At 38.8% G+C, this 13,363-nt stretch overlaps 1 protein-coding gene across 1 annotated transcript in view; it reads left to right on the top strand.

Moving 5' to 3' along the window:
* The first annotated feature begins 1,851 nt into the window (after positions 1 to 1,851).
* Dcdc1 (doublecortin domain containing 1) overlaps positions 1,852 to 13,363 on the top strand; it is a 367,448-nt gene continuing 355,936 nt past the window's right edge. The window contains 8 exon segments of the mRNA XM_055602817.1: positions 1,852 to 1,895; positions 2,000 to 2,016; positions 2,019 to 2,105; positions 2,108 to 2,267; positions 3,448 to 3,601; positions 4,057 to 4,072; positions 4,075 to 4,217; positions 5,885 to 5,951. Of these exon segments, the coding sequence (XP_055458792.1) occupies positions 1,852 to 1,895; positions 2,000 to 2,016; positions 2,019 to 2,105; positions 2,108 to 2,267; positions 3,448 to 3,601; positions 4,057 to 4,072; positions 4,075 to 4,217; positions 5,885 to 5,951 (688 nt within the window).

Here is a 13,363-nt window from a genome sequence, read left to right as displayed (position 1 = left end):
CCTGCATTGCAATGACAGCACAGACATTTAGAAGGGAGTGTCGAAGTGCTTGTGGTCGAATTCCTTATCTGTGAGGCTGAAAAATAAGATTTTTGTTAGTTTTCTTGCTATAATAAGCCAGTAAGGTTTACTAATGCTATTAAAATAGAGATGGTGAGAGAAAAGCCAGACTTCTCCACTACCTTTTCTCTGCCTTTAGATAGAAATCTTTAGAGAAAATAGGTCATAAATAAACGTACTACTGACCTACTTATTTAAATGTAATTGTATTTTATCATTTACCCAGTCTTATGTAATTTACTGTCTTTATCATACTAGAATCACAATTAGATAAAAATAATGTTAGTGCATAATTCCCCAAAGATGCACTGTTGTGATGGCTATTCTTGAGCACATCTGGAATTAACTAAAATGCAAATCACTGAGCACACCTGTGAGGTATTTTTTCCTTAATTAAATCATTTGGAGTGGAAAGACTACTTCTAATCCACATCTTTGAGGTGGAAAATTATACCTTTAATTCAGATCTTTCAGATCTTTTGAGGTAAGAAGGTCTACCTTTAATTTAGGCCACACCTTCTGCTGGCAGTTTGTATAAGGATACGAAAGAAGCAGGAATGTTTTCTTTGACTGCTTGCCCTCATTCTTATGAGCAAGTCCATTCCTTCACTGACATTAGGGACCACATCATGGGAATTCTGGTATATACTGAAGACCAGCTGAGACATCTAGCCTGGTGGTCTGAAAATCTGGACTCTACTACCTTCTGTTGGTAGACAGCCATTGTTGGACTTAGCTGGAACACACAGAAATACACACACACACACACACACACACACACACACACATGCACACACACAAACACATACATGAGCATCCTTAACAATACAAGTGTCATTCCAGAAGAATGGAGTGACCGATTTGGTACATGTTCAAATAGTCCCAGTTACAGACGTTTGAGACGTGGGTAAGACCATAGCATCTTGTGTGCTTCGTCCTCACACATCTGGGTACTCTTAAGGATGCTGAAGCTTGCCCAGTCTGACTAAATCAAACACGATACCTGTTTCAACACAGTGACTTGCTATCTCCACATCATCCCAGGTCATACGGTTTTCTGTCTACACATTCTTATTTATTTAAATGCCACTCATTCACTTTGAATATTGGGGCATGTGTGACCCCCCAGTCCCGGTCTCTCTGAGACATGTGACTTTCAGTTCCAGAACCCAGGCAGTCCCGGGTAAGCTGGGATAACTGAGTCATTCTAATACCAGCTCAACCACCTTCCTTTAAAAAAAAAAAAAAAGTAATGTGTTTTGTGTGCTTATGTCTATGTAAGCCACGTGCTTGCTTAGTGTCTGCTGAGGCCAGAGAGGGTATGTCCTGGAACTGGGTTACTGATGGCTGGAAGCTGCCATGTTGGTGCGGGTCCCTTAGAAAGCACCCGATGCTCTTAAGCGCCGGGCCATCTCTGCGGTGCCTATCAACCATGCTAAGACAGCTTTCATTAAATTGCTTACACACACACACACACACACACACTATATCCCCACTAGGGAGGGATGGTCTGCAAGTTCTATGCATGTAGGACTGCATTACTTTAATTCTAAATATTTCTTAATACTTAGATTGCTTATGTTTAATAATGTAAAACACAAAATTACAAATTCTTATACTTTTTTTATACTTAAAAAAAATTACACGAATTTCTTCAGTTTAACTAAATAAAGTAATGAAGCTCAGCAGCGGGACAGGCTTGGGTCCAAACTTCTGCCATGTCTCTGCTGATGACATGTTTGTTTACTTAACCTTTCTGAATATCAACTTAGGTGTAAAGGGAAGTTGAAAATGCTGCCTTCCCTCTGGGAGTATTACAAGTGTCCAAATCCTGGGTGAGTAGCACTAACCAATAGCTCCCAAGCATTTATTACATGGTAGATGTTAATAAGTTATTACAGTGGATCCGTTGTGCTCTTCCACATGCTGTTTCTCTTAGAGAGTTTATGTCAAATCAGGCAAAGCTGTTATTAAAACTACTGACGGTTGTTTGCAGCTTCAGTTTGGCCCCAACAGACTTTTCCATTCAGCAGCTGTGTCAGAGGGTCAAGCCTTTAAGATTGTTCTACACATCAAACAGCACCAGATCACAGCCAGGAGGAACCATCAAATTCAGATAGCTACAAATCCAAGAGTACAAACAATTCTTGTTTTATGTTGGCATCCAAGAGAAACAGATCTGTCAGTGTGCCAGTGGGTCAGCTGAGGTAATCAAAGCTGTTCGCTGTTCTTTTTAACCAACTTGTTGAAGCTCTTTTATTTGAGAGGAACTTATAGTGAGTCCATTGACAATCTCAAACATTAAAACATTGCGTTTCATTTGGGTTGGGGTTCTGTTTTCTGTTGTTATTGGATTTTTACTTTGAAAACACTTGAGTCAGAATGTTGCTAATTACTTTTTAGAAAACGAGATGAACTCCAACCTGGGTGATGAAAACCTATGGAAAGAACACTGGAGGCAGCACCGCTGCTTACAAGACATTTACTTTAAAATAGAAATGTGCCCTTTTGATATTTAACCAATATTTTGGAGCAGAAGCAAACTGAAATGCAGTTACAAAGTCATCTGGTACATACATTTTCAGATTATCATAAACTGTTAACCTAAGAGTTAATGGGCAGAAGAAACCGGTGAAAACAAAAACTAAGGGACTGAGGCTTCCATTGCATTTAGGTGTTTGACTATACAGGTATATTGTGGTTTTAATTTACTTCAAGTTTTTAATTTTTAAATGTTGACAGTATGTTAATGGCCCTGTAAATTAACATGCTTAGAGAATTCTGAATAAAATATTTTTGTCAGTTTACCATATACTTAAAAAAAAAATCAAAACTAGTTTTGACTGATGATAAAAACCTAGAATTCTCCACTCTTACTGTCCCCCAAACCAATTTGAAATTGTAAAGACACAGGCAACAGAGTTAAGTTTTGAATGAAAGTTTCATCATGATAAACCTATTGGAATTTCTCATGTCCTTTAAAAATTAAAGAACGTTCATAAGCATAAACACTTGTGGAAAAATCTTAGCCATTTAATATCCCACGATACTAAGACTTTGCTATTGTTTTGGCTGTCAGAAAGTGGCAGGTGTTTGACTGGCTCTAATGCTTCATGTACATAATCTAAAACAGAATGCTCTAGGGTTTTGCTGGTAAAATGAGCAGAGTGATTCATTCTGAGAGAGGAAGAGTCTTGGCAAATGTCCTACTGTATGTTTAGATACTTCCAAACATACTGATCTCACTGTATCAAAAGTTTTGCTGTAGGATCTTATTTGTAGGATATTATCTTACGTGCTTATTTTAGATAATGCATAAGATATTTTTTTTAAAAACAAGTTTTAAATGATTAACATGAGCCAAGTTCTGTAGGTTTTTTTCTTTAGAGTATCAGAGTTCTCTCTAAAATTTAAGTCACCCCCTAATTGTCAAGCACTGTCTCAGAGAAATGAACTTCAAGCAAGAGCCATTACAGTAAGGGCTTACAAAAATGGATCCGAAACGGTCTCTGCCAAAGTGACAGCGGCAACCATCGTCTTGGTAACTAATATTCCAACATTTTCAATTCTTTATTTCTCATTCTCCTTAAAACACAAACAAGTAAGAAAGATAATCATTGTGTTAAAAATCTCCTTGTTAGAAATCTGAATCTGTACATTACTTATGTAGGCATAAGAATTTTACTACTTTTCTATTTTAAAGTCAATTACTGTGGTTAGTAATTAAGTGGATTAATTAAACAACTACAATGCCTATGCATTTTGAAGCATTTTTAAAGCACAGACTATTTATAAACAATACTTGACAATAATAAAATATTCTTACCATTTAATTTGATTTTTTTGTTTCTATATTTTCAACTGCTGGAGAACAATCCCAGCACTGATTGAGTTTCTGGAGCTGGCACGTGACTCAGTTGGCCTTCTATCTTTGTTTTGTGGGAATGTGCTACTTCATTTGTACATTGCTGTGTTTTACCTGCTCTTTTCTTCTAGTTGCTGGAAGACTGCACGAGCTGACTCTGAACACCGCCGCACGGAGAGTGTTCTTGGCACGCGGCGCAGAAGCCCTCAAACCGGAAGGTTTACCGCATGAAGCCAGCGTCTCTGTTTCAACAGGAGAGAGCCCTTTTCAGAGTCATTCCACAAATTTAAAGGTGAAAAAGAAAAAGAAATGGCACACTCTTCCACAATAAATTGCTTAAGGGGTGCAATTAAAAAATGATTTTCTTCCTGTCTCTTTTGCATGGTTTAACAAAACTAATGTTTACGCATTTACAGCTCAGTAAGAGGATAACGTGCTTAATGAAAGAAAAATCCACCGACAGCACGTTTATTGCCCTTCATTAGCATTGGTGCTTAATTTAATACAGATCTGAATAGACATTAGGGAGCCTGCAGGAGGTTAAATGGTGAAAATATAATAAATTAAATCAGAGATTATTGAATTTACTGTTTAGTTTCTGTGACACTCAGCAGACATAATTCATTACACATACGTTCTCAGAAAACAGTTCAAAGTTTCCAAGCTCATCTTTTCATTTATACTCTTGGTCTTTTCTCAGATTGTATTAATGTAATTACAAAATTGTGGCAAGCAATAAACGCGTAATTCTTACGTACATGTTGTTCTCATGTAAATGGATACAGATCCATTTTGATTTTTTTTTTAACTTTTAACTATTTATATGTATGTATTTATACATAAAATCTCAGGTTCTGGTCAGGATTTTCCCCCATATCCATATATTTAAGATTTTGGGCGTGTGAGGGATTTTCCATAAAAGCAAAAAGCCCTTTTTTTTCTTAGTGTGAAATAACGCATTTAAAGAAAGAAAGTAGCAGCATCTACTCAAGCATGTTGTACGGGGAGCTCGTTATCCGGTGCTGAACACGGTGATAGCTTTCAATAACGTAAGAAACAATCAGCGTCCAGTGGGTCTGGCGCTGTGCTCTGGATGCTTCAGATACCGCCTTAGAAGCAATTTCTCCGCCACTCCTGTAAAGTTGGTGGAGCAAAGGCAAGCCCAGGCAGTAACTGCATGAGGCAAAGGAAACTAATTTTAGAGTTCATTACAGATGAGAAGTATGTACGGTGGAGGTCCCCCATACGTTCACGTCACTGTATGAGATGACACTAGAATTTTTATCACATCGGTAACCCTTGATCATCAGAAAACAAGCAGTTTCTTCAATTGAGAGGCTGTGGTGTCTGTGGAGGAGCCTCCCCGCATGACAGCGCAGACCCCCAGACCTTCAGGTTTCGCTTTAACTGCAGACGGCAATCATTTGCTTATGCAAAACAGGACCACAGCAGGCTAACACGTTTCTATGATTTAAAAACTGCATATTTATACGTGGTGTCTTTATCAAGATCCCTGATTCGTTTTATACAGATAAGAAGTTCTTGCTTTCCAGTGAACAATGGTATATATATATAAAGATATATAAAGATCATATGTAGGTAAACTAAGAGGAAAAAAAAAAAACCTGGACATGTATGTATAAAATAAGAATGTCATGTCCTATTCTCGGTGGATGAATTTTAAAAGTACAAAGTACAAGCTAATTTCTTCTCCCTCCCCCACTCTATCCTGTTCAAAAGCCAAGTCCACAACAACCGCCACAACTTCTCTGCTTTGTCTGCACATCTTTGGCTGTGTTTCACTGTGACATGCACTGCTGTTCCTTTAGCACCAAAATGTTGGCACACACCCCTGAAAATTTCACACCATCTCTTGCTGGATCAGCAAGCTTAACCCACCAAAATCTGGTGGTGTGCAATGGTTTTTGACTGATAATCAATCTTTATGCGGCTCGACAGTTGTTACTGGGACACGGAGCAGAGCAGGTGGCAGATGTGTCTTGTCTTTTGAGACAAGAAATTGTAGGTGAGCTTGGACACAGAGACTAGCACATCACATGTCTGTTAAAAAGACGTTGGAGAGCGGAGGGGAGGGGGAAGCCACCATCTAATTATGCTTACAGATAAGCTTAAACACTGATACTTGGTTCCCTTCAGAATGTTGAGAAAATCAATGTAAATATGCTTTGTGTGCGCATACACACACATTCGGGGTGATGCTTAACTTACAGGTATAATGTCAGCGAAAATAAAGCATGTCTGAATGACTCTGACGATAGACGGCCAGCTTCACGTGAGGAGGTGCAGAGCGTTGCTAAGGGCAAGCCGCAAAGCAACTGGCCAGCGTCGGTGTCAGAGGCACAGCTTTCCCATCTGCATGTGGCTTCGCGAGACAGTCGGAACAGAGGCGCTGGAGTCAGTGACCTGCCATTATTTTTAACTTAATTTGACGCTCGCAGAGGCTTATGGGAGATTTCTACGTGCTTGCCAGTAACCAGCTAGATCAGAGGAGGTGAAAGTAAGGAATAATGGTCACTTAGTTACTTTTTAAACATTCTTTCATCTCTCACTTAAATTCAGTGCACCTCAGTCCAATAGAAACTTAAGCCAATAAATATCTTTATCGAGTGCCTACTATGTTTCTATTCCAGGCACAGAGGTCCAGGACTTTGCAGAGCTTAGCAAGGTCTGTAAGTCATAATATGAATACTTTGTAGAAACACTATTCAATATTGTACATCAAATGGATTCTCCCAGAGAAAGATATTTATTATTTTATTTCTCCCACAAGATGGTCAAATTAGTCAGTGTAATCTTTTGGCAAGCCTATTTCCATGATTTATTGGGTTTTTGTTTGTTTGTTCGTTTGTTTTACTAAGCTTTAGAAAAATCAGTGTAGAAGCCAGGCACAGTGGCACATGCCTGTAATTCCAACTGTCTGGGAGGCAGAGGCAGGAGAATTGCTGTGAGTTCTAGGCTAGCCTGGTCTACAAAGTGAGTCCAGGACAGCCAAGTCTACACAGAGAAACCCTGACTCAAAATCAAAAACAAAAACAAACAAACAAAAAAACCAAACAAAAATGAAGAGAGAGAGAGAGAGAGAGAGAGAGAGAGAAGCAGTCAGAGATCAGCGTAGATGGTAAAACTTGCTCATTATGGAAGTCAGCCCCAATTTACTAAGGAAAGAGCCACCAGCACAGTTCTGGTGGTTTACACCGCCCACCGTCCCTTTGAGTATCATTGTCGACAGCCTCTGAGAAACTAGGAGGGCTGTCCACACTCCTCAGAATACAGAATGGTCATTTTAGGGTCAGGCCAAGGTCACGACTGACCGGAAGAAGTGCAGAATTAGACTATTTCCTATATTTTGAATTGAATAACTAATCAGAAAGATTAGGATGGAAAATCAAAAGAGAAAAAGATAGAATAAAAAAAATAGAAATGTTTTATATAAAGACTATTCATGAAGATATCTTACTAGCTCTCATAATTCCATCATGTAATTATTCTGACATTTATTAACTATCATTTCAGAGCTGTGCAGGCACAGTAATGAGACTTTGAAAGAGGTCTTTCAACAAGTTCTCAGATTCACGGTTCCATTGTTTAGACCTTACTTGTTTTTCCTAGCCTTTACCTGGTGTTGGTGAGAAAATTTCCTGATCCATGTGGTTTGTATGCTAAAGCTACAGGCCATGCCCTGGTATGACGTAAACACCTTAAAGAAGGCGAGGCCAAGTTCTTCTGCTTGAGCTCTGATTGTTGCTAAGAGTTTGTAGAAAGGTGGTTTTCACCTCTTCATTTATGGTACTCTGCTATTTGTCTCTCAGAGTTATCATTTATAGCAATTCCTTTCTACCCTGAGATCTGTTAAGGAGAGTGAAGGTGAGTATTATGGGTTAGACCGCACATCCCTTAGTGCTGTAAGATGTATTCACAGAAAAAAAAAAAAAAATCCATGAAAGGAGTTCTCGGCACTACACCTGAGATCTATATTTAAACCTGGAGATTTTCTGCTGCCGTGTGATCATCTACAAAATGAAATAATTTGCTGTGACAGCGTGTGATTGACAAGAATATGTGTGAGCACATTTAAAACAGGCCAGCTTTTCATGTAGAAGTAAATGTCAGTGAAATGATGGATTCTCATCATTTTAATTATTGATGATTTGGAAATATTTCAATTCCGCGACACACAGGACACATTACAAATAACAGCATAACACTTTTTTTCATATCTGCGTCAATAATGAAATGTTCTGTCATATTTTGTTTTTCAAAAAATGCATTAGTTTAATGAACCTGGAATCACGCATTATTGTTTCATTCTATGTCTAGTGAGTTTTACTCTAATGGCTGCTTTGTTCTGCCAGAGCTTACACCGGGCTCACACCTATAGGGTTACCATACCTTAATTCAGAATTAGGCTTAGCTTTCTCACACCCTTTACATTAAATGAAACCATTAGTCTATTTTATCTCCCATTTAGGTACATTGACTCAAAATTAGGAAAATGGCATTACAGAAAAGGTGTCTTCTAGTTTGATAACTGAGTGTAAAAATATAGCCATCTATTTTACACATTTTCTCACTCCAACTTTAAAAAAATGTAATGAGTAATAATGCAATAAGTATAAATCAGTGTGTATTTGAAGTCAGTTGCAGGAGACCAAAAAAGTACCTGGAGGCGATGGGAAAATTGAAGCCTATGTGTGTGTGAGTGTCTGGAAGTATTTCTTACACTGTCAAATGCAAAACCATTGAGAAACACAGGAACGCTTAGTATTTTCATGAAATACTGAGTTGTGTGCTTATCTAGAGGCCGAGCGTCTCTAATAAATACTTGCAAATCTATCTCTCTCAATGACAGTTTGGGTGTGCCAAACACCTGGTTCTGTACACCACACATAACACACTCACAGCTTTCACATCTGAGTTAATGCTGCAGACTAAGAGTATATTATGTGTGGTTCCAGAATCCAGCATTGTGTAATTCCAATTGCTTTAATCCTCGTTTGGTATCTAAACCTTATTTAGTATAGTCAAGGGCATTGTTGAAATGTAAATCTTTTTTTTTTTTTTTTTTTTTTTTTAGATTAGTGGTTCCTATTCTGGGATTTTCTGGGAAAATTTTATAATATGTCACAAATTTGTTTTATGATCTAAACATTATGTTAACTTAACATGTGTGTATGTATGTGTGCACATATGTATGCATGTATGTGTTGAGCCGATGTCAATGTCAAGCGTCTTGCTCAGTCACCCTCTCCTTTATTTTTGAGACTAGGTCTCTGACTGAAACATTTGGCTAGACTGGCTGTCCTGTGAGCCCGAAGGATCCACCAGTTTCTACTTCCACTATTCTAGGGTTATAATTGAGCCACTATGCCTAGCTTTTTCCGTGGACACTGGGGATCAAGCTCAGGTCTTCCTGCTTGCTTGGCTAGCACCTTATTAACTGCACCATTTGCCAAGCTCATATTAACTTTTTAGAAATCCAATAATTCCTAGATATGGAGTTATGCTTGAACGCAAACATTTTAGACAATTGTATTCTGTCCTCTGCAAAGAATTCTGAGAGACATAAATTCTCACTGGGACAGCAACTCAGAAGGGTTGCAAATACTGTGCTCATCACCTCAAATTGTTAGATGAAACCATTAGTCTATTTTATCTCCCATTTAGGTACATCGACTCAAAATTAGGAAAATGGCATTACAGAAAAGGTGTCTTCTAGTTTGATAACTGAGTGTAAAAATATAGCCATCTATTTTACACATTTTCTCACTCCAACTTTAAAAAAATGTAATGAGTAATAATGCAATAAGTATAAATCAGTGTGTATTTGAAGTCAGTTGCAGGAGACCAAAAAAGTACCTGTAGGCGATGGGAAACTCAGTACCCCAAGCACAGCTGAGAAAGCTCACAAGAAAATTCTTCACCCCAAACCTGTTGTTTCCTGTGTAAGAAAGTAGAAGGACAGGTTGTCGAGAGGGAGGCTCTCCTTCATCCTGTTACATTTTCAACAGATATCCATTGTGTTGCTCTTACAATGTTCCAGACATTGATGCAAGACTTGAAGATTAGAGTGACTAAGACAATGGTCTCATGAAGCCTGGGTTATAACGAGGTAGAGGAGATAGAAAACAAATGAATAATAAACTAAATATGGTACTTGTTGACAATGTAAGTGCTGTAAAAATAAATTTTTATAATAATGATGATAAAGTATATAAAAAACAACAGAAGAAGAAAATTCTAGAATGGGTACACTTCTCCAGGAACATCTGAATCAAATTTTGCCTCCTTTCTTGCTTGCCATGATAATTCATTTATGTATTTGATAATTACTCTTTCCAGAGTGGTTTGCCTGTCATACTGTATAGTTTTGAAGTCTCAGTCATCTAGGAGAGACATGACACACACACTACCGTACAGTGGGAAGAACACTGGACTTGAAATAACTTGATCTGCACAATTCTTATCCCTCATGTGTGACTCCGGGCAAATTTTTCTGGTGTTTGTGAATGGAGGTAATACTGCTTTAAAATTCCCGCATAGTTTTTATTATTTTCTCCATGAAATTAAGCTGTTTGAAAACTAACTGTCTGCAAAATCCCTTGGAGAAAGTAGGGAAACATAGAAAATAGGGGGATTGAGGATAACATGTTATGACTAAGATCCCGTGATTTTCATGAGAACTCTGTGTCCACTCCTACTTTCCCAGAATAGCTGGCTGGCTAATTCAGAAAAACAACAATAATTCCTTTATACCTCCTTTATCACTGCCAGGAAAGCAAATTACACCATGAACCTGGGCAGGCACTTAATCTCTCTAAGCCTTTCGCTTCCTCATCCACAAATTGAGCATAATGAAACAGACCTCATGTCATTAGTGTGAGAAGTGAATAAGTTAAGGTGTGTGGGAACTTGGCACGTGGAGGGTGTGAAAACATGCTGGCCCTGAGCTTCAGCTGTTCTTTGCTCCATCCTTGGGTAAGCTTGTTTCTACAAGCCTTTCATACCACTTCACACAGGTACATGATCTTAAGACCAAGACATTTGCCAGATCTTAAATCTTGAAATAATCACAACTGAGTTGAAATACGCACCCCACAGTTGCACGTAGAACACGATATGGGGGGATCTCTTCAGAAGCTTTGAATTCTCATTGCCTGAGATGTAGGTAAAAATCAGGGCCTTTTGTAAAAAGGCCCGATGGCTCTGCTCCAAGGCTTGCATTTTAAGATGTGTTCATGATCCTTACCTTTCAGCTACTGTAATTCATTTGAAGAAAGTTCATAGAAAAGTTCATAGGAAAGGATGTCAACATTTTGATTGACACAGTAGATGGGATGTTTATGATTTTAATCAAATTTAAATTGAAGAATACTTCAAATGATGTGTCAGACTGGTGTTACTGAGTTAAAACCTAGTGACACCCACTGTCATTATTAGTTAAATATAGTCGTCATGCCTATAGCAATAAATGATGACACCTAAGAACATGCAGAAACAAAGCTCAAGGATTTTGAGAAAAGGGAGTGACTGGAAACGCAGAAGAATGCAGGAATGTGACCTGGATCTCATCTATTTACCAAACACAGAAGCAATTGTATTCTGGGCAGATGATGTAATTGAACGTAGCAGTATGTTTTCTTAGTGTCAGAGCATTTCTGTTTTATAAATTTAGCTTGTACTTGTGAGATGATGTGCTTGTTCAGAGTTAATGACATTATCTGTACCCGCCTCATGGCTACAGAACTCGTGTTTTCAGGTTTATTGTCCAACTACAAAAGAATGAGTTTTTCAAAGATAATGAGATTTTTAGTAGGCTTTATGAATTGAAGCTCAAAGCTTGTTGCTGTTATTCCAGTGGCAGAAGAAGGCAGAATTATATTTCCTGGCACATATAAAAAGAATAATTATAATGTGGGGACCACTTAGAATTATTTCATTTTATAGGACACTCCCATTTTTAAAGGGAGAATTAAACAAATGCAATTGCATAGAGAGACTCTTAACACAAGCAGACTATAAAGTGCTTTCCCTTTTTCATGATTTGATAAAAAAATAAAACAATTAAAACTGGTGTAGATTGTTCAAGATAAGATGGAATCCATGGTTGGGCCACAGAATTATCTGAGTCTCTATGAACCGTCATAGCTTCCTAGTCCTGGCAGCTGAGATCTGGCCTTTCCTTTGGCTGTTTCATTTCATAAGCTTATGCTACACCTAAAGTCATCACTAGGGCCAAAAGACTTCCTCATCCTTGCATGGTTGGATCTTAACTTCCCAGGAGAGAGGGTGTCAGGAAGACAATAGCAACAAACATGCAACCTCAATTCATCAAACCCACTCAAAAACATATTTAAAAATTCGTTCTTTTGTAGTTGGACACTAAACTTGAAAATGCATACTTGTGTGTAATTACCATGGTTCTGAAGGCCCTTGGGTGCTGCTAGAATTTCAGTGAAAGTGACAAGTGAGCAAGAGGCCCCCTTTTGTTGGCAGTTGGCATGTAAAGCAGAGACTCTGCTGAGAGCAATATTGATAACGTAGAGATTCAAGAAGCACCCACGCTGGGCCCAGTGGGGCAAGCCCACAACTGCTGCACTTAGGGACCTCAGGAGGACTGAGAAGATGAAGCCAGCCTGGGCTACCCAGTGAGACATTGCCTCTGAAGAAAAGAAAAGAGCAATCCAGAGGGAATGCTAAAGTTCTGGCTGTTGAAGCTCACGTTTGGGATGATGTCTGTTCTGGCTCTACTCTGGAAGAGCTCCTCTGTAGAGGGACACATACACGTTGCATGCTTAATGACCCCTTGCCCTTATCATACTTGTAATCATCAAATTGTAATTATCGATGAAAGGTTTACCATTCCCCCCAGACCAAGTTTGCCTAAGGCCGAGACCACAGTTGCCTTGGTCACTGCTGGTTTCTGGCACAGGGTCTGGCCAGATGTCATACAATGTGCATTGTTGTTCAGTGGATGTGTGTGTGTGGGAGGGGGAGTGTAAGGGACCAAATGCATGAACTGTGGTGAGCCACTGAGGTAACAGAGGGAGGGTGCAATACCTCCTTAGGGCAGCCTGTGCACAGCGAGCAGATCCTACTCAACACGCCCGGGTACACTGGCACTTCTCTTCATATTCCTTACAGTATCATAAATAACATAGGTTTCTTAAAATTATTCTTACAAGTGAGAAACAGAAGGCGCTATCTCCTGGGACGTCTACCATTCAGTGCTGAGAGACCTATGGGTAAAAGCTCATCCCTTTAGTAACTCCAACATGAAAGGAGAGGGGTGATAGAGGAGGAGTGGAGGGATTAGAGCGGGATTGTTGCCTTTAAATTTTTTTATGTGTGTTTTTATTTGTATTTGTGGGGAGTGTGTGTGTGTGTGTGTGTGTGTGTGTGTGTGTGTGTGTGTGTGTG

The sequence above is a fragment of the Psammomys obesus genome, unplaced genomic scaffold, assembly GCF_907164565.1.
Source record: "Psammomys obesus unplaced genomic scaffold, mPsaObe1.curated_primary_1811, whole genome shotgun sequence".
NCBI classification, from domain to species: Eukaryota; Metazoa; Chordata; class Mammalia; order Rodentia; family Muridae; genus Psammomys; species Psammomys obesus.
The sequence above is the reverse complement of the archived record's forward strand: the minus strand, read 5'-3'. Positions and strand labels throughout refer to the sequence as shown.